The sequence below is a fragment of the Cervus elaphus genome, chromosome 27, assembly GCF_910594005.1.
Source record: "Cervus elaphus chromosome 27, mCerEla1.1, whole genome shotgun sequence".
In the NCBI taxonomy this organism is placed as follows: domain Eukaryota; kingdom Metazoa; phylum Chordata; class Mammalia; order Artiodactyla; family Cervidae; genus Cervus; species Cervus elaphus.
Window position 1 is genome coordinate 35703355 of NC_057841.1, and position 25360 is coordinate 35728714.

At 38.9% G+C, this 25360-nt stretch overlaps 1 protein-coding gene across 2 annotated transcripts in view; it reads left to right on the forward strand.

Moving 5' to 3' along the window:
* The window catches only part of OSBPL1A (oxysterol binding protein like 1A), a 213259-nt gene that overhangs the window by 73288 nt on the left and 114611 nt on the right, over positions 1-25360 (forward strand). For both annotated transcript variants that reach the window (XM_043889695.1, XM_043889696.1), the window contains exons 15-16: positions 5981-6062; positions 19160-19266. In XM_043889695.1, coding sequence (XP_043745630.1) covers positions 5981-6062; positions 19160-19266 — 189 coding nt within the window. The remainder of the gene's footprint in view (positions 1-5980; positions 6063-19159; positions 19267-25360) is intronic.

Here is a 25360-nt window from a genome sequence, read left to right on the forward strand (position 1 = left end):
AAGTTTCTCAGTCATGTCCAACTCTTTGCAACCCCATGGACTGTAGCCTACCAGGTTCCTCTGTCCATGGGATTTTCCAGGCAAGGGTACTGGAATGGGTTGCCATTTCCTTCTCCAGAGGATCTTCCCAACCCAGGAATTGAACCCGGGTCTCCCACATTGCAGGCAGACGCTTTACCATCTGAGCCACCAGGGAAGCCCAAAGAAAAGTGATGCCAAAGAAAGTTCATACTGCCACACAATTGCACTCATCTCACACAGTAGCAAAGTAATGCTCAAAATTCTCCAGGCCAGGCTTCAACAGTATGTGAACCATGAACTTCAGATGTTCGAGCTGGATTTAGAAAAGACAGAGGATCCAGAGATCAAATTGCCAACATCCGTCGGGTCATCAGAAAAGCAAGAGAGTTCCAGAAAAATATCTACCTATGCTTTATTGACTACACCAAAGCCTTTGACTGTGTGGATCACAACAAACTGTGGAAAAGTTCTTAAAGAGATGTGAATACCAAACCACCTTACCTGTCTCCTGAGAAATCTGTATGAAGGTCAAGAGGCAGCAGTTAGAACTGGACGTGGAACAACAGACTGGCTCCAAATTGGGAAAGGAGTGCATCAAGGCTGTATATTGTCACCCTGCTTATTTAACTTATATGCAGAGTACATCATGTGAAATGCCGGACTGGTTGAAGCACATGTTGGAATTAAGATTGCCGGGAGAAATATCAATAACTTCAGCTATGCAAATAACACCACCCTTAAGGCAGAAAACGAAGAAGACTAAAGAGCCTCTTGATGAAAGTGAAAGAGGAGAGTAAAAATGTTGGCTTAAAACTCAACATTCAAAAAACTTAGATCACAGCATCCGGTCCCATCACTTCATTGCAAATAGATGGCAAAACAATGGAAACAGAGACTTTGCTTTGGGGGGCTCCAGAATCACTGCAGATGGTGACTGCAGCCATGAAATTAAAAGACACTTGCTCCTTGGAAGAAAAGTTATGACCAACTTAGATAGCATATTAAAAAGCAGAGACATTACTTTGCCAACAAAGGTCCGCCTAGTTAAGGCTATGGTTTTTCCAGGAGTCATGTATGGATGTGAGAGTTGGACTATAAAGAAAGCTGAGTGCGAGGAATTGATGCTTTTGAACTGTGGTGATGAAGAAGACTCTTGAGAGTCCCTTGGACTGCCAGGATATCCAACCAGTCCATCCTAAAGGAGATCAGTCCTGGGTGTTCATTGGAAGGATTGATGCTGAAGCTGAAACTCCAATACTTTGGCCACCTGATGAGAAGAGCTGACTCATTTGAAAAGACCCTGACGCTGGGAAAGATTGAAGGTGGGAGGAGAAGGGGACGGCAGAGGATGAGATGGTTGGATGGCATCACCGACTCGATGGACATGAGCTTGAGCAAGCTCTAGGAGTTGGTGATGAACATCGAAGTCTGGTGTGCTACAGTTGATAGGGTTGCTGAGTTGGACACAACTGAGTGACTGACCTGAGCAAGTACTCAGTAGTTACATGTGGCTGTCAGCTTGGAGAATGCAGATATAGAATGTTTCAATCATCATAGAAAGTTCTTTTGGATCAAACTGGTATGGGCTTTTATATTTGAGGTGGCACTAGGAAAGTGGGGGTTTTATTCATTGAGGATATCTTGATTCTTAAAAGCTCTGAACTATACCTGTGTTATAAGAAGTAATGAACAGATGATGCAAACTTCTAAACATATGAGAAAGTGATGTCAGACTTTCTTGACTAAAGAATAAATGATTCCTAATTAAAGTGAATGTGCAGGAAGATGAGTGTACATCAACTCAAAGCTGATGAGTGGTATCCATACAAGATATCAGGCAGGTATATACATATATAGATAGATAGATATGTTTAAGATTTACAGCTAAGTGAATAGGACATAGTGTAAAAATCTAATATGTAATATGCTTCTGGGCTTCCCTTGGCTCAGTGGTAAAGAACCCACCTGCCAAGCAGCAGAAGTGGGTTCAATCCCTGCATTTGGAAGATCCCCTGGAGAAGGAAATGGCAACCAACTCTAGTATTCTTACCTGGGAAATCCCATGGACAGAGGAGCCTGGCTGATTCTCTGGAGCACGAAGGCCGGCTGCGTAACCCAGGGAATATTGGCCTCTTTCCTTCTTTCACTTTCTCATCGTCGACTCTGGACCACCAGGTTCCAGTCCATTAAAGGACCCCAACAGGGTTGCAAAGAGTTGGACATGACTTATCGACTACACAACAACAATATGCTTCTACATGGGAGAAAGAAATCAGGGATGTACAGTTGAGTAGGTGATATCATCCTAGGGAAGATGCGAAAGTATTAGCAGTTGTTGCTTTGAGACTGGAAAAGGGAGAAAACGTGGACTCTAGGACTGATTAGTAAGTGAGGGAGAATTGTCTTTCTCATTCTCTCTCTCTCTCTATATATATATATGTATATATACACACACTTTGTGTAAATAACTAATACAGAATACAACATTAAGAATATTACAAATCACCAGGTACCAGAAAGAATCAGCATGCCGTGGACTGGCTTAGACTGAGGGAAGATGGAGTATGGGGTTATCCTTGAAGTGGATTTGACTGGAGTTTGGAAAGTTTGGATATCAGTACGGGGCTTCAGGGCTCAGGATGCTGGCTGTTGTCTGCAGAGGAAGGTTATCTGGGTTCTACAATCCATTAATTTTAAAGTTTAAATTAATGTTATTAAGGTACAATTTTTCTGTTAAAACGAGGGCATTGTAGCATCTTCAGTTTGATGTGTTTTGACAAATACCCTGAGCAGCCACCACTCCTATCCAGGTGTGGAATGTTTTCATCATCTCAAAAAGATCTCCATTCCCCTTCCAGACAGTGTTCTCAGGCAGCCACTGAGCTGCTCTGTCATCACAGTCTTTGTCAGCTTTGCCCATTCTAGGATTCCAGCTACATGGAATCACACCATATGTCTCTTTGGTGCCTGTCATCTTTCACCCACGATGCTGTGTGTATCAGTAGTTTCTTTTTATTGATGAGTAGAAGGCAGTCTGCTTTGGTCCTTTTTTAAAAATTGAAGTGTAATTGATTTACAGTGTTATGTTAGTTTCTGGTGTACATCAAAGTAATTCAGTTGTACATTTACATACATACCTTTTCTTACTGTTTTCCATTATGGTTTATTACGGGATATTGAATATAGTTGCCTGTGCTGAACAGTAGGACCTTATTGTTTATTTTATATGTAGTAATTTATATCTACTAATGCTTTGGCTCTCAATTAACCAACTGTGGGATTGTCTGTATGTGGCAAATAGGCTGGAATTAATGACCCGTCTCCTACCCTAACCACTCCTCTGTAGATGCCTATTCCATTGATACACATTTTTGAACTGTCTTGTATATCAGGATTGAGAAAGTAGTTTAACATCAACTTAAAACCAACAGCAGAACTGGATGGGAAGAAGTAGCAGCAGGAGACCTGTGTCCTGAGTGGGGCCCAGCTGCTCACCCAGGCATCTGCAGCCCTCTGTGGCCGAGGTCTGTGGGTGTGCTCCTGTTCTTGGGTTCTGTGCCCAGGTATCCTGGGTATGAAATACTGTCACACTTCAGCTATAAGAACACAGCTTGCATGAGAGCTCATTTATGTAGAGTCAATAAAAATGGAAACCTAAGAAGAGTCCCTGACATAAGGAGTATAGCATAGAAGTCAGTGAGACACCATGCTGGGCTCTGCGAAGAATGTATGAACATTAACCTTCCTAAATCCTTGGTGGCTCCGACGGTAAAGAATCTGCCTGCAATGCGGGAAACCCGGGCTCGATCCCCAGGTCAGGAAGATCCCCTGGAGAAGGAAATGGCAACCCACTCCAGTATTCCTGCCTGGAGAATTCCATGGACAGACGTGGGCTATAGTCTATGGGGTGGCAGAGTTGAACATGACTGAGAGACTGAGCATGCACACACTATTAGATTTTTAGGTTTTTGTACGATATAACCAATAGGCACTAAGAGGAACTGATGACAAATTGGAGAATGTGGATTTTTAAAAATAGTGTTTATAACGCTGCTGCTTCTTAGCATCAATTAAATGACATTAATTGTTTAGAATAGCAGATACCTGTTTGTATACAACTATGAAACAGCATGTGTAGATGGAATCTTCTCCAGCTGATCTGCCGAGTAACTCTTAAGTAAATTGTGGATCAGGGTAAATTTTTTTGCTTTTAGAGATGCTGAAGGATGATGAATGTAAATCCGGTATTTGAGGATGATGCAGGAGAGTATTTCTTGTCTTTAATTGTAACCACAGGAACTACGATTATACACTCACAGTCTGCAAATGAAGCTAGTGTTTGCTTTTGTGCACCCAGTGAACTTTTCACCATAGGAAAAAAGAGAGACAGAAAACAGTAGTATTGACGTGCACATGGGCAGGGGTATTAAATATGTACAGAGTGAAATGACAATTTTCTATTAATAAATTATGAGTGATACATTTGGTTGTGCAGTGCATGTTTTCAGTGGCCCCTGATCGACTTTTGTCTTGCCTTAAATGTGTATTTAAAGACTGTGTCTGAAAGAATTACCCAGCATATCGTTTCTGTTTTTGTGGTGGCATGGAAAGGTATTGGCACAATGTAGGTATTCTTCCTATCCCCCTCCCCCCCAAAAAAAATGAACCGCATTTTTATGTTGTTGGAACTCTCAAAATGGAGTAATGTACATTTTAGAGAGAACATTGCCTGTCACTAATGTGGTACTGTGATTAATTCTGCTGTGGTTGAGCTGAGCTGAATCACTGAAAGATTTATCAGGTGGGAAGCATGCGTTCCTCTATCACCTTGGCACATAGGTCTGATTTAAGGGGAGTAAAAATGTTGGTGATGAGCCAGTTGATGTTAGGAGTACAAAGTAGAGAATATTCATGCGTGCATGCTCAATCATGTCCGACTCTTTGCTGCACCTTGGACTGTAGCCCGCCAGGCTCCTCTGTCCATGGGATTCTCCAGGTAAGAATACTGCAATGGATTGCCATTTCCTCCTCCAGGGGATCTTCTCGATCTAGGGATCAAACCCTGGTCTCCTGCTTGGCAGACGGATTCTTTACCACTGAGCAACCAGAGAAGAACTCATAGGCTTAATGTATTACTCAACCTCCAATAGTGTGATAATCTTGATAAGGTCAAGGTTCTCAGAATATTTTCTTATTGCCATAACCAACCAACTTTACAATGATGATTTTCTTGCTTCTTCTTCTTGCTTCTTAGTTTGCTTTAAAGGGAAACTAAAAAAAACTTATTTCAGAATTACATTGTTAGATTTACCTGATTTTTCATTTTTGGACTTACAAATCTATACTAAAATGGGGTGCAGTTTACATCATGAAACTCTGTATGTTTTGCTTTTAGGGATCTAAATATGTAGAAATTTCAGATTACATGGAAGACTGCTTTACCTTATTTTCATAAGCTTTCACTGACTGAAACAATGTCCTACTGTTCTGACTATGTGGGGGCTGTGCTCACTTAGATTTGCTGAACGAAAATCCGGTTGAGGTCTCCAAATGTTAGTACCATCTGGATTTTTTCAAACAAAAACAATTTCTAAAAAATATTCTTAATGAGTGCATTTTATAATTTCTCGATGAATTTAATCAAGCCTACTAAGTGTGAATAAATCAGAAAGCTGTCAGATATATATTGTGTAATGAGTTATTAGAAGTAATTGATAAAGTTGTGTAGTATCTACTTGACATGTTCAATGTATTTAAAATTCAGAATTGTTTTTATTAATTTGTACATGGTTATATTCAGTTTCTAAGGCGGTTTTCTCTCACCCTTTTCTCTCTGTTAGGAACATGTCTCAATTATTACAGTATATCAACCTGTGAGATAAAAAGTTTCAATAGCAACATAAAAGCATATGTACTGTAAAAATCCTGTATTTAACTTTTCTTTTGTTTTCTTTTCCAGAAAGCACAGATATGCCAACAGAGACTCGATAGAGAAATTTCCAACTTTCTCAAGATGATCAAGGAGTATGACATGGCTCAAGGTAAAAAAAAATAAAACCCCACTCTTTAAGATACCCATCATCATAGATGTTCACCCTTGTTGGTTATACATTACAGATAATTTTTGGTTTTGAATTCAGAATTGTATTTGAAAAACAAAGTTAACCTTCTGGGGCTGTAATTCATTTTGGCTATGCAGTGAGAGCTCTGTTTATGAATCCCAGAAGACTTGGGTTTTGGAGTCAAATTGTCTTAGATTTGAATCCTTGTTCTGCCACTTATTAGTTGTTACTTTTAAGCGGGACAGTTAATTTCTCAGAGGTTTAGTTTCTCTGTAAAATGAAGGGGTCTGCAGTTCCAAGGTCTTGTTCTTTGCCATTCTGTGAATGTATACATGAACTTGTCTAATGATTAATCTCCTTTTCAAAAGTAAATTTTTATGCCTTTAGTTATGAATTACCAAGAGTTAATTATAAATACTCCAGAAATCAAAATACAACCCAGTGCAAAATACAAAAATCCCAATATAAAATCTAATATGCAAATTAGGTTTTGAGAAAAAGTTGATTACTTTGTAAATTAAACAGTTATAGTGTGCCTTAGACTTGAGACTCTTAACAGTTGCTTTAGACTTCAGCTATGATATGTTTGTAAATAACTTCACTAAAATTTAATCAACTTAGTTGTCTATGAGATTATGACTGTATCAATTTTAATAATGATCGAGTTTGTATGTGCCCAGGGAAGGTGAAGAAATGTTGATATCAGAGTAAACTGAGCATAAAAGTTCTGTATCTTTCCAGATGCACCTCAGGCGTCACTTTACTTCAGTTCAGCAGACAATTATTTATATGAGTGATGACAGCTTGGGAAGGATAGCAGTCATTTTGATTATTAACTGCTAGCTGGAATATTTTATTACTTAGTACTGTTTATGTTCAATGGGCTTTTAAATAATAACAGCCTCATTATATTTAATTCACATAAGCCTAGAATTCACCTATGTGGAGTATATCAGTGGCTTTTAGTTTGGTTACAGACTTAGGCAACTGTGACTATCAATGGGCTTTTAAAATACCATCTTCACCAAGAATCATCAAAACTCAGCTGAGATACTAACAACATTTAAAAAGATACGGAAACTGTACGGAGTGAAGTGAAATGTAAAGATTATTTTTTTTCTTCTGAGCCAAAGTAAGAAATTATATCAGAATTACAACCAAATTTTTTTTTTTTTTTCTTTTGAACCTTGAGTCAGATGTCTTGGTTCAGATCATCTGTATGACTTGTCAGTCATAATGATGGCATGCATCAGTTGTGTTCTTAGAGACATACATGGTATTCAGTACCAAGAGTGAGTTCACTTTGCACAGTGACATCTGGGAAACTTTGAAAAATGTTTGTGATCTGACAGCACTATTTCATGTATCTGCAGTAAAAGTCAGTGGGTTTACACGTGAATGATTATAGACATTATTTTCTGAAAGACTGGTGTAGATAAATAGAACAACACACACTCAGGAAATAGAGTTGAGATAATTTTATGAATGGAGTTAGTTTTGAAGGTAACTGAGTCTTCTCAATGCCAAGGGACTGTACAGAATAACCTGGCACATGAGTTTTATTAAAAGGAGCTGATAGATACACATCCTACTCCAAACTGCCTACGTAGGTTTCCAGTGACATCTCAAGAGGAAGACTAAAATGTTTGTGGACAGAATCCAGATCTTGTGGTTGGGATTGTTAGTTGGTTTATGTTTTGGTACAAAATTGTATGAATGTGAACTTGAAGACTCCACGCCCTCTTTCTTACTGCATCTTCTATGGTACACATTCCGCTCTGGGCCGCCTGTGTCCGGATCACTGCAGCACCTGCCCTTTACTCTCCCTGCCTTCTGGGAACCCCCCCTGCATTTCATGCTTAAAGGGGATTGAGTCAGAAGGCTTTCAGGAACTCTTCCAGCTCAAATGCTGTGAAATACTGCATGATTGGTGCCAGGTTAATTTTAGAAAGTTAGTTTAAAAATGATTATAAATGTGGGTTTTTTTTTTTTTTTTTTTTGCCTGAGAACTTTTAAGTGTCCTTGAAACTGCAGAATAAAATACAAACTTTTTATCTTGGCATTTAAGGACATTCTTAACCTGATCACAAACTGATTTTTTAGGTTTATTTACGGTTCTTCTCCCCATGATCCCTGTGAACACGTTTGACCAAACACTGTGTCTTTTGGTCCTCTGTTAAAGTAATACTTTTGTTTTCATGTGTGTGTTAGTCATTCAGTTGTGTCTGACTCTTTGTGACCCCCATGGACTCTAGCCCATCAGGCTCCTCTGTCCATGGGCTCCAGGCAAGAATACTGGAGTGGGTAGCTGTTTGCTTCTCCGGGGGATCTTCCTGACCCAGAGATTGAACCTGGGTCTCCCACATTGCAGGCAGATTCTTTACTATCTGAGTCACTATCGTTTTCACGAGAGGACCTTAAACCTGATTTCTACCTGGATTAATGCTAAAGTTATATATTTGACATGGACAACACATCATTCAAGGTGTAATGAATGCAGTATTGAAATCGCTACAATTTTATCTTTACCAAAAACCTGGTTGCAAAAATGAATAAAATCACTCAAACTTATAAAACTTTTGGAAGACTTCCTGAAGGCCATGTAGTCAATCTGTTCTACCTGACAACTCTAAATTTACCCTTAGGTGTAATAGCCAGGTTTTGACCATTGTAAATAATGTTGTATTTGATCACATGACTTATATTTGATCACATGACTTTATTACCATAGGATTCTTGGCAATGAGATTAATGGGTAAAAATATATTAATGTTTTTGAACCTATTGATATATACTTATAAGTAACTTTCCTAAAAAGATATTTTACTTTACATGCCAAGTTTAATACATGCACTTCATTGCTTAATGTGTATAATAAATCCCTGGTTGAAAACATTATCATGTTTTAGTTACCAAAAAGAAAAAAATCTTGAAAAGCACTTTTATTCAACCCACTTACAGCTTTAGTCAAACTCCTGGACTTTGAGTTAAGAGTCTTATCACCCCCTCACTGTTGCCATACCAGTCCAAGCCACCCTCATCTCCTTTGAGCGCTATTAAAAACAGCCTCCTGATTCAAATCCCACCCATGTCTCTGCAGTTCCTGCCCCAGGGATCCTTCTAAAGCATTAGCGGGTTGATACTCTTAGCTCAAAACATCCTTTGCTTCCAAGTCTTCTCACTTAGAGTCAAAGATGAAGTCCCTCTAATGATCTACAGAGTCTTCCTGACCCGTCTCACCTCCCTGTCCTCATCGCCTGCCTGCCTCTCTGCAGCCTCACTGGCCTTGCTGTCCCTCAGAGCTGCCTGGGTGTGCTGGCCCTTCTGCCTGGAAGGCTTTTCTCCAGGACTTTCCCTGACCCCCTCCCCCTTGCTCCAGCAGAACCTTGCCTGATGCCCTGGGCCCTTGATCACTATCAACTTTAGAAGCATTCTTAAGGCTTCTTTGCCCTTGGCCCTCTGATTGGCTCCAGCTGACAGAGATCTTGTCAGGAGATGGGGAAAGGGTGGGAGGAGGGGTCGGTTGGGGTCACCCCGCTCCCTCCTGCATGGCTGTGGTCTACTTGTGGCTGGACTCCCCTCTCTATGGGCCCAGGGCCCTAGCCTATGCCTGCAGTTCCCACCGTCCCCTCCCTTTGCCCCCTGTCCCAGGGTGGTCCTGCCTGCCTGTCTGTCCACTCACCATCCTCATCTTCGTGAGTCACCTCCTTTTAAAATTCTCTTAGTTACACTTTGTGGGCTCTTTCTGCCATGACATTATTGATACCAAGTCCTGTCTCAACGTCCGACTCAGACTCTCTGCGTCCCCTGCCTTGTGGTGTTCTTCTCTTTGTTACTTACCAACCTTCCTCTGTGTGTGTGTGGAGTTGACTGTCTGCCTCTCCTGTTGGAATATAAACTCCACAAAGGGAACAACTTTGCTCTGTTTTATTCACTGATTATCTTCAGCACCTAAGCTATGTGCACAGCACATAGTAGGCGCTTGTGTTCCCTTGGCTCTTGTCCAACCTCCCCTCCCCCCTTCCATACACACACACACATTTTGAATGAATGAAATGAGTAACATATTTAGCTAATAAATTTATAACATTTCTGTTGAATTCGGGGAGAAACAAGTACTTACTACATTTGTTCTGTCAAGTTAATGAGTATACAGATCATACAATTCAGTGAAATCTTGTAGGGACTTAAAGAGGGAAGGAACTGTCAGCCCTCCCCTCGGGAGCAGTTTTCATTCTTGAACGGATGGGGTTTCCGCAGTCAGTGCCATTGGTTCTTATATGGGATTCTTCTCTGGATTCAGTGCTTTTCCTGAGACAAACCTTTGAATCATTCTCTTCACTGAGGATCTGTGAGTAGCAAACTTTCCATCTCATCTAAATCTTTATTTGACCTCTGCTGGCTTACAGTTACTGTCCATTAGTTGTTTTTTTTTAAACGTATAACTTTATGTTTATTCTTTACTTTTGGCCATGGGTCTTTTGTCACTGAGCGGGCTTTTCTCTAGTTGTGGCAAGCAGGGGCTGCTCTCTAGTTATGGCCTCAGGCTTCTCACTGCGGTGGCTTCTCTTGTGGGGGGCACAGGCTTCAGTAGTTGTGGCACGTAGGCTCGGTAGCTGTGGCTTCTGGGCTTAGTTGCTCCTCAACATGTGGGATCTTCCCAGATCAGGGATCAGACCCCCTGTTTCCTTAATTGGCGGGCAGATTCTTTATCACTGAGCCTCCAGGGAAGCCCCTCCATTAGTGTTTTGAAGATGCAGTTCCAATTTCTTCTGGCTTCTGGTATTCTAATGATGATTCTTTGGTAGGCTTTTTTTTTTTCTTTTTAAAGTTCTCTTATTGCTTTTCAAAGATCTCCCCTTTGTCTTTGTCATTTTACAGTTTTAAACTGTCTTATATATGCTATTTGAGACTGTTTTTAATTCAAAGACTCATTCATTCCTTCTTCAGACTAGGAAAGTTCTTCATTGTTGTCACTTCACACTTGACTTCTTCATTCCTTCTCTTCTCTTCGGCAGAAACTTCTTGTGGTCATGTTGGGAGGCTTCTTATTTTATCCCCCATCTCTTAGTGTCTCATTCTGTTTCTATTTTTTTTTGTGTTATATTCTGAGTACTTTCCTCACGTCTACTTTCTAGTTTCAGTTTCTTTCTCAATTTGATCTAGTTGGTCTGTTTAGTCCTTTGACTTTCTAATCCTAATGGACTGTATTTCATCACTGTAGAAATGCCAGGTGGTGGTTTTAAAAGTTTTTATTTTTTTCCATAGAGGACTGCTCTTCCACAGTACATATGTTTCTAACTTTATTGCTAATAATTTTAAATATATAAAACTAAGCCCTTTTCAGTGCGTTCTTATGTCTCAAGTTGTTGGTGGAGCCGGTTCTCTTATTTTGTTGGCTGACTGTCCCTTGGAATGGATTGTTTGCTTCACTTTGGATTTTAACTTTTTATTGGGAGTGTGTTTTTCCTCCTCCTGGATTCTGGAAGTGTCCCTTCACAGTAGTTTTGTTTCTGTTGAGGATGTAATCACTATAAAATCGGATTGCATGCTAAATGTGACACAAATCAGGGATTTCTGTTTTTCATGATTCCCACCCAGAGCACTGGCAGGAAATGCCCTTCACTGCTGCCCTGCCCGTTTCTGTTTTCTCTGGGGATCCAGCCCTTTACAAGGCCTTGCTCTGCTTGGTGAGATCAGAGCCACATCTCCTTTCACGAGGATGTGAAGGAGCAGCTCTCAGCTCCCCAGTTTATGTCCAGCTGACCTCTGACCTCCCGGTGCGTGGCCTTCCCCGTCACACCCCTGCCTGTTCCTGTTCTGTCAGCCTTGGCTTTTCTGTTGGTTTCCAGCATATCTGGGATTTTGTTCTTTCCAACTCTGATATATATTATTTTATTTCTATTATTTTATCAGCATCTTTGTGGGTTTGGGTTGGAAGGAGGTCTCCTCAGCAGTGTAGTCAGCTAGGTACCACAAGTGTCCCGTGCACTTTCTAATGTGAAATATGTCAGTAATGCACAAATTGTATTATCTAGAATACAGCCATATACAGCCCTTTGTATGTGTGCATTGTTTTGTGTACTTTTCATATATTAATTCGTTTAAAAAAATATTTATTGATTTGGCTGTTCCAGGTCTTAGTTGTGGCACGGAAACCCTTAGTTGCAGCATATGGGATCTAGTTCCCTCACCAAGGATCGATCCTGGGCCCCCTGCATTGGGAGCATGGAGTCATAGCCACTGGACCATCAGGGAAGTCCCTTTATTAACTCTTATTCCTTATGACAACCCAGTGTTAGTACATAACTATTATGTCCATTTTATAAATAAGCTAACAGAGGCACAGAGAGCTTATGTAACTTGTCTTGGGTCACACAGTTAGTAAAACCCAGACAGAGTTTGACCCTAGGCAGCCTGGCTGCAGAGACTGTTCTTCACTAGTAAAGAGCCTGGACTAAATAAAAAATTCTGTATTTCCTCCTAAACTTTTGATCTGTGAACTAGAAAAGGTTACAGATTTTCATGCCTAGATCTGCATCTACACTGAAAGGTAGAAAGGTTGAGGACAGTCACTTGACGGCTCCAGCTGAGGTATTGTTCCAGTCCTTTGGGTCTCCCGTTCAGAAGTTCAAGGGGACGGTGGAATTGATGCAGGGCTGAAGTCTCCAACTCACAACAAAAAAATCCTTTGTATTTTTTCTGTCAATTATTGTTATTCTTTTTTCCTCTTCTCTTGTCCTGAGGTTCTTTCTGGTATTTTTCATCTCAAAGAATGCATCTCCATTTGATACGCTTTCCCAAGCCCAAGCCTTGGAGTCATCTTAACCTTGGAGTGCATCCTTGATGTGACGCACATCCTATGTCTCCTGTATCTCTCCTTGTCCCCTTCTCTGTTCCTCTGTCCCTACGCTTACGCAGGCCACAGCCATCCTGCCCGTAGGTCGCAGCCCTTCTCATCTGGCCATGCTGCCTCCAGGGAGTGTTGCACACTGTGGTTTGAGAGGTGCCTCTAAACACAGATCAAGTCTTGAGGCCTCAGTGCCTTAGGGGGAATCGAACTCTACCTTGACCTGCGTCTCCTCATTTTAGCAATATCACCTCTCACCTCTTCCTTCCTCTTACTCAGAGTTCAGCAATGCTGAACTTTTCTCTTGCCTTAGGGTCTTGTTCCCATCACGTGAAATACTAGCTTTTCCTCATCTTTTAAATGTAGCTTCTAGAAACTTCTTGGCTTCTCTAAGACTAGCCTACATGTTCTTTCTTTGTGTTTCCAAATGACCCTCCAACTAATTTGCATCACTGTACCTCTTTCTGTTTCCATTTCCCCGTCTGGGCAGACCTAGCTGCCTCAGGTCTCAGAAGGGGACAGAAGAACAAGCAAAAGCTCAGGCCAGTACTGTTACACCTGCCCAGGCCTGTAATATGGCGGCTTCCCCAGTGGCTCAGTCGGTAAAGAATCTGCTTGCAGTGCAGGAGACCCAGGTTCCATCCCTGGGTCGGGAAGGGCCCCTGGAGAAGGGAATGGCAACCCACTCCAGTATTCTTGCCTGGGAAATCCCATGGACAGAGGAGCCTGGTGGGCTACAGCCCATAGCGTCACAAAAGAGTTGGACCTGACTGAGTGACTAAACCACCGCCAGCACCACCCTGCTCTGAGAGCTCTTCCTGATCTCAGTGGGGACAGGGCCCTGGGTGGGGGGCAGGCTGCGGTCCTGGTCCAGGCTTCCTTTCAGGCAGCCAGGTGGAGCAGTCAGATAGAGGAGACAAGGTGGTCATGAAACAGAGTGATTTAGTACTCTTACTTTGCTAGTCCATAGGAGAAAACATCATCACGTTCTGTCTCCTCACCTTCCTCACTGGGGCGCAGACCTGACCAGCACTTCCTTCCTGACTTTCCTGGAGGCAGCGCTCCCTGGGTCCCAGTGACTCTGTATCATTTGTTTTGTTGATTGGGTTTTCTCTTAAGATTATCCCCAAAAGGTTAGGAGCCACTGCCAGGGCAGTTTAGTCAGGGGTGATGCAAATCCAGTTACAGCCTTTGGTGGATATTTTAATCCAGTTTTCCTCCTTTCTTCTATTCACTCTTATTTGTAAAAGAATGCAAAATACCTGCTGGCTTCTTCCTAATTTTGACCCCAAAAGGTCTTCCCAACTAGTGCTTTCTTTTCTAAAATTGTTAAATTAATTCATTTTAGTTTTTCTAACAAATAAATGCTTTCCCTCTGACTATTCTAAAGACTCCCTCTGATCCATACTGTTCATTCAATAATAATTGTTTTACTTTCTGTGTTCCTTGCTAGACTGTATTGTAAGGACAGAAACTGTTTCTGTTACTTACTTACCCCTTTATCTCAAGCACCTGGAAGGTAGTGCCTGTCACATGATAGCCACTCAGTAAATGGTGGATGCAAATCCTCTTACCTCTCAAGTTCTCATTGATCATAATTCTGAGACTCTTCTTCTCAGAACCAGTATTTTCAGACTATCTGAAAATAATAGTTATAGATATTTTGGATAAATTTGTTTTATTGGGCATTGTGTTTAACAATAACAAACTTATTCTTCAAGATCTGACCCAAGTACCATTACTTTTATCAAACTCCCCTTTATTATTCCATCCCATAATGGTAGCTCTTTTCTCCAAATATGTGACATTTATGTGTGTATACTTTGTTTGCTCTTTATATCTTATAGCATCCCTGTTATGATCTTTTTATTCTTATTTAACTCATGCTTTTAACTCATTTAACACATGCTCCTTGAATTATATATCTTATGCTTCCATTGCAACTAGTATAAATTTATAGATGTAGATACATAGATCAAATGCTCAGCGGTATTTGTTTAGTGGGTGATTGATTTCAAGCTAATCATCTTAATTTGAACAAGAAATAGATAAATTTATATTTTTATATCTTATATGATGTCACCAATCTTGATTTTTTTTTTTTAAGTTATGGTTTTATGTAGTAGAAGTTTTTTAGAAGAGTAGTTGATTTTTATGTCCAGAAATCTTTTTCTCCATTTTGGGGAGAGAGTATTGATTGTCTTGAGGGATTTATATAATTCCAATGGAGTATGAATCAATTTCAAAAATACCTTTTCTCATGCACATAGTCAGATACATGACATTTTCTATTTTCCACCACAAGAGAAAAATTGTCTTATTTTGATATTTTCTTTATTTCCTATGACCTTAGCTTTGTCACTAGATAGCTTTGGGACTATTTATTCTCTACTGTTTGTGTTTACTTAAAAAAAAAAACACAACAAAAAACACTTAAGGCAATACTGTGTCCAAAAGGACTAGGGTGAGAGGGTGAGGAAATGCCATTCATCCAGTTTTCTTCTCATAAATATCTTGTCCCCAATGATAGAAATATTTGAGTTAAAATTGAAAAACAGACAAAAGAGATTTTCTTGTGCCTCAAGTAAAAAGAAAATGTAGTTTAAAATAATACATTTATCCACCTGTGCTAATTAGCCAACCTGGAGTAATATAAATGAAAATATTTATGTCTTAAATATTTCTGGGGCTTCTCTGGTGACTCAATTGGTAAAGAATCTGCCTGCAGTGTGGGACATGTGCGTTCGATACCTGGGTCGGGAAGATCCCCTGGAGAAGGGAATGGGAATCCACTCCAGTATTCTTGCCTGGAGAATCCCATGGACAGAGGAGCCTGGCGGGCTATAGTCCATGGGATCGCAGAGGCAGAGACGACTAAATGACTCACACTTCATATATTTTTAGCTAAAATATAATAAATATTTATATTTATTATATATAATATGTATTTATTATATATTTTAGCTAAAATATAATAATAAAATATAATAATTCTTCTGTTGTAGTAAAATAAAATATCCCAGAGTGATTTGGATTTTCTATGCAAGTCAGTGGGAATAAAATATTTTTTATTATTTTTCCTTATTCTTTTAATATTTGAGTCTTTTCCTTGTACAGGGTTTGGTGTACAGTATTGGGGAACTGGTTAAAGAGGTTTAGAGCTTACCGAGAGTAGCCGCGTACAGTGAGCATATGTACCGTGTACATATGAGCAGAGTAGCAGAGCATATGCAAAGGGCCTGAGTTCTCAGCAAGTGGATGTGGCTACATATGGAGTCCAGTAGAAGAGGTCACCTCCCACAGTGATTTTTAAGGAAGGCTTCATGGGGAGCATGGCATTTGAACTTGACCTTAAAATTTCTTTTTAGTTATGAGGAGAAACTTCTTAATATGAATAATTACTATTTCCAGTATTCACAGAAAAGGGAATGTCTTTAACAGAAGTTTAGAAGTAGTAAAATAGGATCATATTTCTAGGAAAACAGATATTCCCGGGAAAACAGTCTGGCTGAAACTGACCCTTTATGGAATGATTTAAATGTTAATCTAAGGAGTGTAGGCTTTCTCTGTATAAGGAGAACAATGGAGGTGTTCTGTATTAGGGTTTAGTTGAACAGCAAGAAACAAGCACTTCCCCACTAGTTTTAAAACTTATCCAATTAAAAATTGTACATTGTATTCATGGAAACGACAGATTGTGAGCTTTTTATACATGTCTCTAAAGTTAAGCTTTTCACATATAATCTTCCAGCATCTTTCCTGAGTTCAACAATATTTTTAGTACAAAAAATAACTTTTTCTCTCAAATTAACTGGTACTATTTAAGTGTCCAATCCTCAGGGTAGGCCAGATATGGTAACATACTGCCTTTTTGCATTTATTACAGCTCAGTCTCTAAATATTAGTTGGCTAAAGCATATTTGCAGTGATTCCCAGTTGGTAACTTTTCTAGAAGCTTAGCAGTTCTCCTTTATGTAATCAGTATGAGACGTCATCGCATAAGAGGCATGCTGGTGTCAACCAACTGGCCTTGATACATAGCCCCGAACGAGTGTGTTTACCAAAGTCCATGATTCTTACACCATCCCATCATGCAGGTTAATATTAATTCTAGCATCTTGTTTGGACACTAAACAAAGATTGTCAGAGAAATTAGGTAACTTTTGACTATTTTGGACAGAAGAATTTGACACTCAATAAGAGATTCTTATAGAAACTTGTCTTAATATATATTTCTTGGAATACCTTTTGAAAGCTTGTTTAAAAATTTGTAAAGTGCCCCTAAAACTGGAAAAGACCCTGATGCTGGGAAAGATTGAGGGCAAGAGAACGGGGTGATAGAGGATGAGGTGGTTAGATGGTAATACTGACGCAATGGACATGAGTTTGAGCAAACTCTGGGAGATAGTAAAGGATAGGGAAGCCCGATGTGCTGCAGTTGATGCAGTTGCAAAGTATCAGATACAACTTGGTGACTGAGCAACAACAACAATAAAATTTATTTTGACATTTAATGTTTTATGGTAATCAATAAGTATCTTAAGTGTTAGATATCTAAAACATAGACATAATTGGAGATGATGATGGCATCTAATAAAAAGAAATATATCCATGAATGGACTGTGCTTCCATTTTTCTATCCTTTGTGCCATGAAGGTGGAAGATTACTAGATTACCCAGATAATTTACGGGAGGCAGAGGCTGTGTCTGTTTTTTCTTGTGCATCTCCTCACATCCCCAGTCCCCAGCTGGTACTATTTAAGTCACATGGCATCTAGCATATGGTACTCTCTTTTGCTATTTAGCAACTAAGTACAGAATAAATCTTCACAATGTGTATCAAAGATTGAAAAAAAGTATGTAAAGTCAAATTTATTTTAGAATTTAGTAGTTTTCAATTATTTGGGTGTCATTAATAATAGTAAATCCTAGGAAACTCTATCCCATGAGATGAAAAATATGATAAAATGTCATTTGGTCTTTATATCAAGATACTAATAAAAGACTGTTCTTACTTCATTCACTATGATCTTTTCCTTTTATTGCATACTTTTGTCTTACGAGTTTTAAGAAATAATTTTTCTAAGAAAAGGACTTGTCTTTGCTAAAATAAATCTCATTCATATAAAACATTTGGAAAATTTAAAAAGAGAACAGGTTAATACAACTTTATCACTTAGAAATAATGGCTAGATAATTTGTCATATTATTTTCTATAGATTTTCTTCCCATTGGAAAATTTTTGTTCAGATTTGTTGGCATTTGATTCGCTTGATTCTTTTTGTTTATTGACTTTGTTTACCATGTTTTAAGAATAGCGGTTTAAGTACATCAAGAGGATGCGACAGATTTAATTGTCTTTCTCCCTTTATTTTTTTCTTAAAGCTTTCTTAATGTTATGATTTCTTTTTTTTGATGGAAGGGAAAGATTTAAAGGATCTTAGCCTGGAATTTTATGTTAATTATACACTATTTCAACTAAGTACACTTTTCTCACATTAATGTGACATTTCACTTGTTTAAGTGACATGTATGCATCTTGTGGTTTTCTCTTGCCAAAAAAAAAATAAAAATTTAATGGTGGGAAAAGTGGATTAAGATTTTCTTTAGGGGTCCGAGGAAGATGCTGATATTATCATTTATTTCCCAGCTTACATGTATACGGAAGGATACTGGGCCTTGACAAGGCTGTATTTTTGAGAGCGAAGAACCTATTTATACAGAACATTTATCCAAATAAGAAGTAGAGGAAGTTGAGTTAATACCGCCTTCAGATCTCTTAGCTGTCATGTCAACTACAGAATTATTTTTGTCTCTTTTTAGCACTTTGCCTTGGAATAAAATTACTTATCTAGTAATGAATATCATGAAAGGAAGTGTTAATGTTTTATAAATAATGATATCAGTCCTTCTTGACAGCTGTTTTTCTTAAACATTATTTATGTCTATAAAATTTTGCTTTCTTTTTTTTTTTTTTTAGTCCTGGCTCTTCTCCTTTTAAGATATAGGCTTTTCTAGGTCAAGGCTTTCGCCTTTGCTTTTTCTATATGAATTTATATGCCCTGCATACAGTAGGTGCTTAATAATCATGCCAGAGGAACAGTAATTATATGCTTAAGGCAGCTAGAAGGAAACATGAGGTTAGTGGATATGAAAATATGTTCGTGGTCTTGGTTTACTTTACTATTACTTAAAATCCCACTCATTATATTTACTTTATTTATAGAAATGCTTCCATCATTTCTTCAGAAAGTTGAAGTTGTCGCTGAAGCTTCTAGAGAAACTTGTGTAGCTTTGAGTGACTGCCTTCATCTCTTCACTAAACAAGAAGGGGTAGGTCTTTGGAATTGAATTGTTACAGTCATTGTTTGCATGTCACATGCTTGATTATCCAGTACATCATTGCTTTCCAACTGTCCAAAGAGAGGAGGAAATAGTAAAGGAAATGAAAGCTTCATTTTTCACCAGAAGTTAGAACTTACTTATTCTTGATTAAGTAGGATGATTCTGAAATAACTTCTGTTCATATCATCTAATTTGTTTATGTACCCATGTTTAACAAGTATGTTTATAGTTGATCTATTCAGGGTTGTTGTGGCGTTTCGATAAGAAGGGTATGAAAATATTCTAGAAACAAGAGGTCTGTTTGTGAAAAATATGTACTTTTGTTTAGATAGTCTATTGCTCTCACACTTACCTATGTGAACTGAACTTAATGGATTAAATGTTCTTTTGTGTTCTTTGCCATTTATTCTTTCCCATTTAAAAAAAATTTGTCATCTGATCTTCCAGATATGAGTAAAAGTGGTATGCTATCCATTAGTGAGTGTTTTTCTAAGGACTGAAAAGTCGTTAAAGTGCGTTTTGGCTGCCTGAACTTGGACTTTACTTTTGTATGCTTCCCCCCTACCCCCCCACCCCCGTCACCATTTTCATGATTTTATGCATGCATGTATGTATGTTTACATGCCATGCTGCACAGCTTACAGGATCTTAGTTCCCCAACCAAGGATTGAACTGGTGCCCTTAGTGGTGAAACTGCAGAGTCCTAAACAGTGGACGACCAGGGAATTCCTCCATTTTCATGATTTTTAATGCAAGCCAAATAGCAATAGGCGTTCTTCCATATAAGTTCTGGGTATATGTTTAATCTTCAACTCTTTAGATTGACACAAAATTTCTGTTTTATTTTTTTAGATTCCACATATATGTAAAGTCAAAGGATATGTTTTTGCTCTGTTTGACTTACTGGACTTAGCACAATACCTTCCAAGGACACGCAGTTTCTTATTCTTGTTACAGTTGATTTGTGCCTTTTGTTTAGAGTTGAGGTTTTGGTAAAACAAGGTAGATGAAAATGGTTATATATATATATGTTTCTCTTATATATAAGGATCTAAAATTCTGTTTTCCCATCTTTAGAATAGAAGCCTTGAGAAATAATAGGACATTTAAAAAATGCTGTGTTTGTTATCTATACCACAAATTCTGTAATTATTTTATTTGGGCAACAAGAAAATCTGTGCGGGAAGTCCCTGGTTGTTCAGTGGCTAGACTTGGTGCTTTCACTGCTAAGGGCCTAGGTTCAATCCCTTCTTGGGGAACTAAGATGCCATAAGCTGTGAGGTGCGGTCAACAGGAAAAGTAATAATAATCTGAATTCGTTTAAACAAGCTTACAGAAAATTAATAGGATTCTGTTAAATACCATAGGAAAAAAAGAATTGTCCATGAAGCATGTTAAATGGCTGAGTCATCTCATGTTTGAAATCATCACTTCTCAGCATTTCTATTTTTGGTGGCTTCTGAATTTCATATTCTAGCTTGTTTAAATGAGGAATGATATAGTGACTTCAGTAAATCCACATAGGATGACACCATCTTGTCGGAACAAACACAACAAATTTTGATGTTACATGATTCAGGTAGCACTTATTATTACATTGTAAAACTAAATTTGCATCTCCTGTGTGGTACACGAGAATGTCTTGATGGCTCTTTTGTTCTAGGAGTGTATAGTTTCAAGGCAAACACTAGAAGTAATTCTTGAAGAAGCTGACCTATTCTAATCTTTAACTGATTAGAAAAAGAAAAAGGTAATCACCTCCACGTGGAAATTTACATGTACAAGAATATTAGCTTAAAGTTTAGCCTAATTAACCTCTTTAAGTCTTTAAAATTTGTCATGAGGATGAAATAAGCCTTTAAAATTTGTCCTGAGGATTAAATAAGATAATTGTGAGCAAAATGCTTAGCATGGTTCCTAAGTAAGCCCTGAGTATAAGTCAGTGGTTGTTACTGCAGGATGCTAATGAACACTTATGACCCCTTTTCTCTGATGCCTGGTGCTTCCGTGTCCTTACCATTGGTTTTGTGTTGTTTTGGATGGAGGTGGTGTGGTATAAAGAATATTTACTGGGCCATTTGTGGAATGACTGTGCTGAGTTCACATCCTTATTATTTAAGAGATGATAGTCCGCTTAAGTTCTCTGAACTTTGATCATGTCGTCTTTGAAATAGGAGAGACATGTAGAAAGTCATTAACAGCCCTGGTCTGAAAGTCTAATGGACCTTTTTTAAATCTCAGTCTTTCTCTAACCAACTGTAGGACCTTGGGTGAGTTTCTAAAGAATGAAAATATATGAACTCCTGAATGTTGGGTATGGCGATCAAATGTGTGTTGATGAATAATATGTAATAGAGTATATCAGCATATCAAAAGGGCACAAGGTATTCGTTTAGTAAATAGCATGTATTGCTTCAAACTTTCAGAATATCTTCAAGTGTTTTTTTTTTTTCCACCGTAATTCTGTGAAATATCACCCCTATGAGTCCCTAAGTAGAAATCCATGGATTTCCTTCTGAGAAATATGCTTATAGAATATGTGAAGGCCTAAAAAATGTTTGAAAGATAAATGGTATCACTGAAGTTGGTCTTATCAAGTAGCTAAGGATTACAACATAGGACTTTAATAGCTTAATTGAGGTCAGAGTGGAATAATTATGCACCATAATGCCTTATTTATCAGGAATCATAAATTACATTTTTATCATCTAGAAATTCTATTCAAAGAGCATTAAGGTTTGAACTCATAGACCTGAGTCCAATTCCTGACTCTGTTCTTTAATCCCTGTCTTTGACTCAGTTTTAAAATACAATCTCCTTTTTAAAGTGGTAACCAACCAGAAAAGAGTGTTTTGAAGAGTAAATGAGATCAGATTGGCAAACACGTCCCATAGTACACAGCACAGAATAGGGACCAGTAGATGTAAGTGATCCCAGCTCCAATGGCAGAAAAAAAAAATTCCCACTGTAATCTTTTTTGAGGACAGTTACTCTAAATGTTACACATTTAACTTCTTAACCTAAAATGTTCATCCTTTATCTCTCCTGGCTGCCTTAGGATTGTCCTTTTGTATGTTCATAATTACTCTGTTCCTTAATACAGAGATACCTTCAGGGGATAATGTTTATAGGACTCTTTTTGATTAAATGGCCCAATCCTGCAGCTGCTTTTTGAATTCCTTTTTATACTCTTTTGGTTTAAAATTTTTTTCTCTCCTGAGTTTTAGATCAGCTGGGTGCCTGTCTCTAGCAGTGGAATACTGATTCTTTCTCATTTACTCATACTAATTGCCTGTTTGTTAAAACGAAAAACAGTAGTAACCAAACTTGGCAAAATTACGTCCACAGTAAGAATAAGATGTTCTTTATGAGGGTTGACAATGAGCACAGACCTCAGTCTGGACCTGGAGCATTCTAGCCTGTGATGTTCTTTGCTCACTTGGAGGTGCTCTGATGTGGCCTAGATACTCCAAGTATCCATGTGACTGCTCTATAAATGAGGCATTATGTAGGCATATTTTACATGACATAACACTGCTTAAGTTGTTAAAAAAAACAGCAGTATATAAAATAAGCTGTGGAGTCTGTGATTGATCTACTAAAGGGAACCTTTGTTGTTGTTTAGTTGCTAAGTCATCTCTGCCTCTTTTGCAACCCCATGGAATTGTAGCCCACCAGGCTCCTCTGACCACAGGATTTCCCAGGCAAGAATACTGGAGTGGGTTGCCATTTCCTTCTCCAAAAGGGAACCTTACTATATATTTTTAGAGTGATGGGCTTGGGAAACATAACCATATAATGGCTATGGTTTTTCTTAAACTTTGTGCGCAAATTCCGTTGAAAAGGCTAGAAACTGGTTTCATGAATCATTGTTTCTGTAGTTTTTCTCACCAGTGGGTGGTCTCAGTGGTTAAAAGATCATTCAGAAGTCATCACTGGTGACCTTCTGGTTCTTTGTATTATTAAGCTCCCCGCAACATGATTAGTCTGATCAGTTTTTAAGGTAAACTTGCTTATGTTTTATACTTTCCTATTAAATCTTCTGACTGATAAAGAGATATAACCCAAATGTATGGTTGGGACTGTAGTGATGCCAAGCTTGTGGTGTAACGGAACGATTCAGACTCTCAATTGGACCCAGCCTAAGGAACTCCTGCTCTGGGCCAGATGCTAAAGTCTTTGGAGAGAATTCATGCCCTCATGTGGATTCCTAACTTTATCAAGGCATGGTTTGTGTTACTCATTTAGCTTTCTGAGCTGTTCATAGGCCTTTAATCCCCGCCTCTGTCATCTGCAGTGTTTACATCTTTCAGGCCTTTACACTTCTCTCATCTCTATTCTCTATTCTAAGCCAAATTCTTTGTTAAATATTAGGTGACCACTGTATTATGCTATCAACTCCCTACCACCCCCTGATTCCAGTTTTTTTTTTTTTTTTAATCTATCTTTCCTTTTATTGGTGGCATCTGTCTCCATCTTGCTTCAAAAACAGCTACTCTCTTCTGAATTCTCCCTTATAGCTTCTAGCTCCCTGCATCCCTTTCCAGATCCATTTTTGGAAATGTGATACCGTCTGTTTCTACTTTTTTTATTGCTCAGCTGGTCCATCAAGCCTGTTCTTGCCAGTATTTCCTTGTTGCTAAATCAGAGACACCTTTAAATTATCTTGCTTGTCCTTTGAAGAATCTGCCATTGACTGCTGCTTGCCTTTTGGAATGCTTCTCTGTGATGTCCATGGTGCCTGCCTCTTCTGGCATCTCTTTTCTATATAGCCACTCCTCCCCAGTCGTCTTCTAAAGCATCTTTCTTCTGCCTGTGCTTTGCATGTTGGTAGTCCCTAGGTTTCCGGGGTGACCTTCTCACTCAGTATTCTCCATGGATGATTTCACCTACTCCTTCAACCCAGCAATCCATGATGATTCAGATATCTCCACCTTGGATCTCCTGAGCTGTGAACCAGTATATCCAGATGCCTTTTGGACATTTACGTATGGATACATCAGCGGCGTTTCAAAACCAAGTGTCTAAAACTGAGTTGTTGATCAACCCAAAGTTACCTACTGGGTAACTCAAGCTGGAAACTTGGGAGTTATTTGCTTTGTTTGTCTTCATCTTCTCTTTTAATCAAAGATTATTTTTACTTCCTGTATCTTAGTTATCTTAGTTGCTCCCCTAACCCAGCACACAGATTCCTCATCACTATTCTGTTGCATAAAGTTCTCAGGATTCCTCTCTGTTGGAGAACTGCTACCATTTCCCAACCTCAGGTTCCATCTTTCAAAACTGAATTAAAGTCCGTCCTATTCTAGGGCTTCCACGCTGTTGTATTGCTTATGACATTGGGTATGTTTTACTTGTCTGATTATATATTTACTTAACTAGAACTCAAGTATCTTGTTTTTGTAGCATCTGTGTCTAGCATAGTGCTTGCTTACTTTGTTGTTGCTCAGTCGCTAAATCTTATCTGACTCTTTGTGACCCTGTGAACTGCAGCACGCCAGGCTTCCCTGTCCTTCACCATCTCCTGGAGTTTGCTCAAACTCATGGTCATTGAGTTGGTGATGCCATCCAACCATCTCATCCTCTGTTGTCCCTTTTTCCTCTTGCCGTCAATCTTTCCCAGCATCAGGGTCTTTACCAATGAGTCAGTTTTCGTATCAGGTGGCCAAGGTATTAGAGCTTCAGCTTCAGCATCAGTCCTCCCAATGAACACTCAGGACTGATTTCCTTTAGGATTGACTGGTTTGATCTCCTTGCAGTCCATAATGAATGTACATGAATAAATGAATAATAGATGCACAAGTAGAGAGGACAGACTTTTGGGTCAGACCAATCAGGACCTAAAATCTGGACTCTGAGCAAATTAATGTGTTTGGGAATTACGTTTCTAAATCTGAAAATGAGGATACAAATGAGTTGTTTTATGTGAAGCTCCTCAGTACAGTGGCTGGCACATTTTAGGTGCTCTGTAAACTGCCTTCTGAAACAAAGTAGCCTTTATTATTGTTCATTGTTTCCTCTTGCTGCCTAGTACTACTTTTGTTAACTAAATTGTTCTCTAATTCTTAGGGCCTAGAGAGAA